The 5,309-nt window shown below is 34.7% G+C and overlaps 1 protein-coding gene across 1 annotated transcript; it reads right to left on the reverse strand.

Annotated features, from left to right (window-relative positions):
* Positions 1–2,527: 2,527 nt before the first annotated feature.
* LOC122602419 (beta-amyrin 28-monooxygenase-like) lies at positions 2,528–4,816 on the reverse strand. The gene is made up of 4 exons (XM_043775103.1): positions 4,331–4,816; positions 3,306–3,765; positions 2,996–3,183; positions 2,528–2,833 (listed from the first exon to the last, which is right to left on the reverse strand). The coding sequence occupies exons 1-4, from the start codon at positions 4,814–4,816 to the stop codon at positions 2,528–2,530; spliced, it is 1,440 nt and encodes a 479-aa protein (XP_043631038.1).
* Between the last annotated feature and the right edge of the window lie 493 nt (positions 4,817–5,309).

Here is a 5,309-nt window from a genome sequence, read left to right on the forward strand (position 1 = left end):
AGTTCAGGGGGAACAACTTCAGAAGCAGCCTAAGCCTGCTAGGAAAGATAAGGGTAAGGCCCTAGTTATTGATGAACCCAAGTCCAAAGGCTCAAAAGATTCTGGACTTGTGGTTGGCAAAAATGTTGATGAGTTAGGTTTTCCTCTGCATGATCCTATTGCAGATGAAAGCAAATTCAAGTCCTTGCAGAAAAAAGTGTCAAATCAGTTCATTGCCTACAGAGAAAACAAGTTAAGAGAAAGAGAACAACATCTGAAGATGGGAACTCTGGATCCCATTGATGCTGCAACCCTTGGTCTTTCATTGGAAAGATATCAGAAAATTAAAGAAGATGCAAGGGTGCATAAGGCCTTGACTAAAATGGCAGATTATGAATATGGGGTGAAATACTCACCGTTGAAACAGAAGCTTGATCATCTCACATTCAAGATGTCCATTGAGGACTTGGTCAAAAATAGAGAAAAAGAGATGGCAAATAAAAAGAAGGAAATTCTGGCTGAAGTTCTGAAGGTGGAGAAACAATTGGCAAGGCCACCCATGAAATCCAAAGTGACTGGCCCAAGATCTACAAGAAAAAGTGCTCGTGATGCTGACCTATCTACTTTCAAACCCATGTCTAAAGATGCTATTCAGATCCAGAACAAACAAGAAAAGGATCAGTATGAACATTATATGAAGCATAGGTCCAATCCTGCCAAGATTCTAGATGTTGATGTTGTTAAGGAGGATGGACTGAGATTGTTTGACTTGGTCGTGAAAAGAGAAGGAAGGGCAGCTACTGGTTCGAGGTCTACAAAGAAGTAGTCTTCCTTATTCAGTTTATCATGTACTTGTATATATTTCTCAATTTTTGTACTTGTAACAAACTTCTCATCTCAGTATTGTATATATGTTACAAGTAGCATTCCACAAGCAGATGATAAGTTTAAGTTAGAAAAACAAAGTAAAATTATGAGACATCAATGATCTATAAGATGTCCTTGAAAAAATTTTTTTACAACTTAAACAAAACTTGCATTTCAGACTTACAAACATGTATAGATAGAAGTCTGAGATGCATGTATTATTTCAGAACAAATAGGGGGAATTTGTTAGGTCGAAAATCGACCAAATAAGATTTGTTCAGAAATAGCTGAAGTTCAATGAATAATACTTGTACAGAATTCTGAAGCCATTCAAAATTAGTTCACTGAAGCTTCACTTCAGTTCAAGATCAACACAATCTGAAAGCATTCATTCTGAAGTCAAAGACTGAAGGAAGATAATCATCTCAGAAGCAGAGCTCAAAGAAGATTCTACCGGATCGAAGATTGAAGCATCTCAGTGTAAAAGTACTTACAACACTTTTACACTGATTACGAGGAATCCTTTTTACTTTACCATTCTCTACTTGGATAATGACATTATCTAGGAAAGCTTTTTGGTTAAGTCAAATGGTTGGGAATAAAGTGTGAACTGTCACATTAAAGTGACTTTTACACTTAATCTTAAAATGCACGATTTAAGGAATATTGTTGATTTCCTTAAATGTGTCCCAACCACGTATTGTACGGACAAGTCCACATCAGCATGGACTTTGTCTATAAATACAAGGCTTCTTACAAATTGCAAAATGTTGGAACTTTCGACATTGCAACTTGTGAGATATATTCTAAGTAATTCTTACGAGTATTTCCAAGTTATTAGATCACTTGTATTTCAAGGTTGTTTAGATATTTTCACACTTGTGATTATTTTTGTTCCGCAACAACCTTTGTATTTGTTTATATCAATAAATCAAATACATTGAAAAGTACATCATGTCTCAATGTCAAATACTTGATTATATATATATTATTTATATAGTTTCAGCACTTTAGTTACTTGCATTTACTTTCAGTTGTTTACTTTATTGTTTCATATCCATAATCTGGATCGCACTCTCTACTGGTCAATCTCCAGTTTAGTGTTACTTGCCAGTCAGGTTTACTTTATATAATTGTTAGTCATCGTTATTTGGAACTCACAATTAATAGTAGGTTCTATCATGTTAATATAAAAATAATTAATTAAAAATAAATAAAGTTTAATGTAAATATATTAAGATTGTAAAAGTAATTGTACTAATTTTTTTTTGAAATTTTTAAAAAAAATAATAGTCATGACATACATAAGAAAAACAACTAAAATTTTTAACTTTTTGGCAAAGAATGACAACGTCAACCTCATAACAGCGACTTAATTTTTTAAATTTTATAATAATGAGCGATAGGATGAATGTTTATTTTAAAGACATTGGTCGTCATGGTTCGCAATGTCTATCATCGTTTCACCACCTCTCAAAACTCCACCATGTTACTTTGTGAAAAGTTATTGTAGTATTTCTATTTCGTTAACTTTGTAAAATTAAATTAAACTAGTTCGATCTTAGAAGCAACAAACTTTCTTATTCATAAATATATCCTTCTATAATTAATACCAGCAAAAATCACAAATATAATAAAAAGTTCATAAACACTAAGAACCCACAAAGGTAATAATAAAACCTCAAGCTTGGGCCTTATGTGGAATGAGCTTAATTGGAAGCCCATGAACGGGCCTTGGAAGTGGGTCAATTACTACCTTTTCACCTGGAATTAGCATTTCCCAATTGTATCTTGTTACTATGTTGTACATAAACACCAATATTTCTGCCCTTGCATACTCGTTTCCGGGGCACATTCTTGGACCGCCTCCAAATGGCACGTACGTGTAAGGTGCGGGCCCATCTCCTTCAAATCTCGAGGGGTCAAATATCTCAGGGTTTGGGAAGAATTCAGGGTTCTTTTGCGTGTAATGTGGGATGTAATGTAGCTACAAGTTAATATAGATTAGAGGAAATGTGTTAAGCGAAATTATCGAGTTAACTAATAAAAACTGTTAACTAAACATATGTAATATCTAGTGTAATTAACTTGATCTGTTCGTATGTGAACGAATTGGCCACATATATATATACCAATCATATACACGTACCTTCCATCCTTTGGGAATTTTGTAACCAGCATAAGTGAAGTCCTTTTTCGCAACACGAAAAGCCCCAACAGTTGGAGGACGCATCCTTAGCACTTCACACGCGACATTCCATGAGTACTTCATTTTACGCAAGTCTTCCCAATTCAATAGTTCACCGGGCTCTTTCCCTTTTGCTATCTCCATTTGCTCTTTTTTAGTACATACATATCACAAGAATAATTGTCAAAATATATTAGCTACTTTATAGACCACTTCAAAAATTCACATTAACAATGTTGATATTAGTTGATTTTGGTTCATCTATATACACCTTTTAGTACTGCTTCGTACACGTCAGGGTGATCGACGAGAGTCATCATAATAAACACGACCGTGGTGTTGATAGTGTCGTAACCACCGATGAGCAACCCTAGTAAGTCACTAGATATGTCACCGTCCGTTGTGGGAGCGTTAATGGGATCCTGATTCCTTTTATCAACCTCGACAATCATGTGAGACAAAAGATCTTGAGATGGATTGGCAATTCCATTAGCAAGGTCCTTTCTTCTTTGGGCAATTATGCCGTTTATGACTTCTCGAATTCTGTTTGATGCTTTAACTCCACGGTTGAACCTTGTTCCTGGAATGTTGATTGGGACCGCAATGATTCCACCTGCTGCATCCACAAACGGCTTTGCGAGCTTCTCTAACTCAGTCGGATCGCGCACCCCTAAAAGCAATTTCACGGCCAAGGCAAATGTGTACTTTGCAACGAATGGGCATACCTCAACCTAGTAATTTCACATACCAATTTCAATTATTATCTAATTTATACTCGTATATGGTAGAGTGCCTTTAGGTGTCCTTAGATATCCTTTGTCGTTGAAGCTTATCCAAAACTAAAATTTTTTTGAAGGATGCCTTTACCTAAGGGCATGCCCTTACTTAATATATTTTTGTTTTTAGTTGGAGGTAAAAGGATATGTAAGGATATCCAAGGATGTTTTTATAGTTGGAGATAAAAATTACTATAAGATTTGAAGGATTTATAAAGATTTGTAAGGATATAATGTGACGGCTCAAGAAGGTCTAAAAACATCTTTAGTATTGGAGATAGCCTTGTAAATATAGTGTGTGCATGAAGATTTAATTAGAAAAACATAAGTAATGTGGAAATGAACATTATTTTTGACCTTTTATAACCCACTTCATTTTTCTATAAACTTTCCAATTTTAGTAACCTTTCAGTCGCAAAAGAATCACTACAAACACACACACACAACTACTATACACAACAAAAAATAGATATACATATTTAACATACATAACAGAAAAAAAATTAAACACAAAAATAACCTTATCATGGCCAATCCAGTAATCTTTCAAATGTTGTCTCAACTCTTTATCCATATCTCCAACATAATTCTTGACAGCATTTGCTTTCAAGAAAGGTGGCAACAATTGTCGCACCTTAGCTGACTCAGCAATAACAGACTTATTATGCGACTTCTTCATAATACTCTCCACCGAACTCGGCCACCATACTTCAACAAGCTTGTTTTCTTGAGAAAACAAGAACTTGTTGCCTTCAGGGCCACACAAAAACGCCATTTGTTCACCGAGGACCGATGCTTTAAATACGTCCCCAAATTTTTTTTTTCTTTGCATCACAAACTTCTCGTTCGTGCCACTTCTTAGCTTCTTGAAGTAGTCGATGCTTTCACCGACTACTGGGAAGCTAAAGTGGCCCGGAACGTTTGATTTTGCGGTAAGTAAAAAGTTGAGAACAAAAATTGCGACAATGGGCAAAAGTATAGAGCAAATTAGCAGCAGGGGATCCATTTTTTTAAGTGATGAAGATACACTAACTAATTACTTAATTACTCGTAATAATTCATTAATTAGCTTTGGTTTATGAATATTAACGTACGTACGTTGGTGAGTGCTTATATATACATATGTGTGTGTATGTATATTTTGGATATAGACAAACAACGCACGTTTCCCATGGTAAGCACGATATTGTGCATATACTCACTAAACCTAAGCAGGTGTAAAACGACAACCTTCACTACTTATTTTTACTTCTTCTTTTGTATTATCATCTTTTATTTTAATTTAATTAGGATCCAACCTAGCTGTGATCTAACTACGACCATCCATTTTGCGGTTATCAAAAAATCCATATATGACCATGCACATGTATGAAAATATTCATACAACAAAAAATTTACCTATTTACAGTAAATATAGAGAAAATTACCATAATAGTCAAATTTGATAGCATATGTCCGTATATATATGGACACCTACAAATATATTTAACACAATGGTC

Source organism: Erigeron canadensis, chromosome 5, assembly GCF_010389155.1.
Source record: "Erigeron canadensis isolate Cc75 chromosome 5, C_canadensis_v1, whole genome shotgun sequence".
NCBI lineage: Eukaryota > Viridiplantae > Streptophyta > Magnoliopsida > Asterales > Asteraceae > Erigeron > Erigeron canadensis.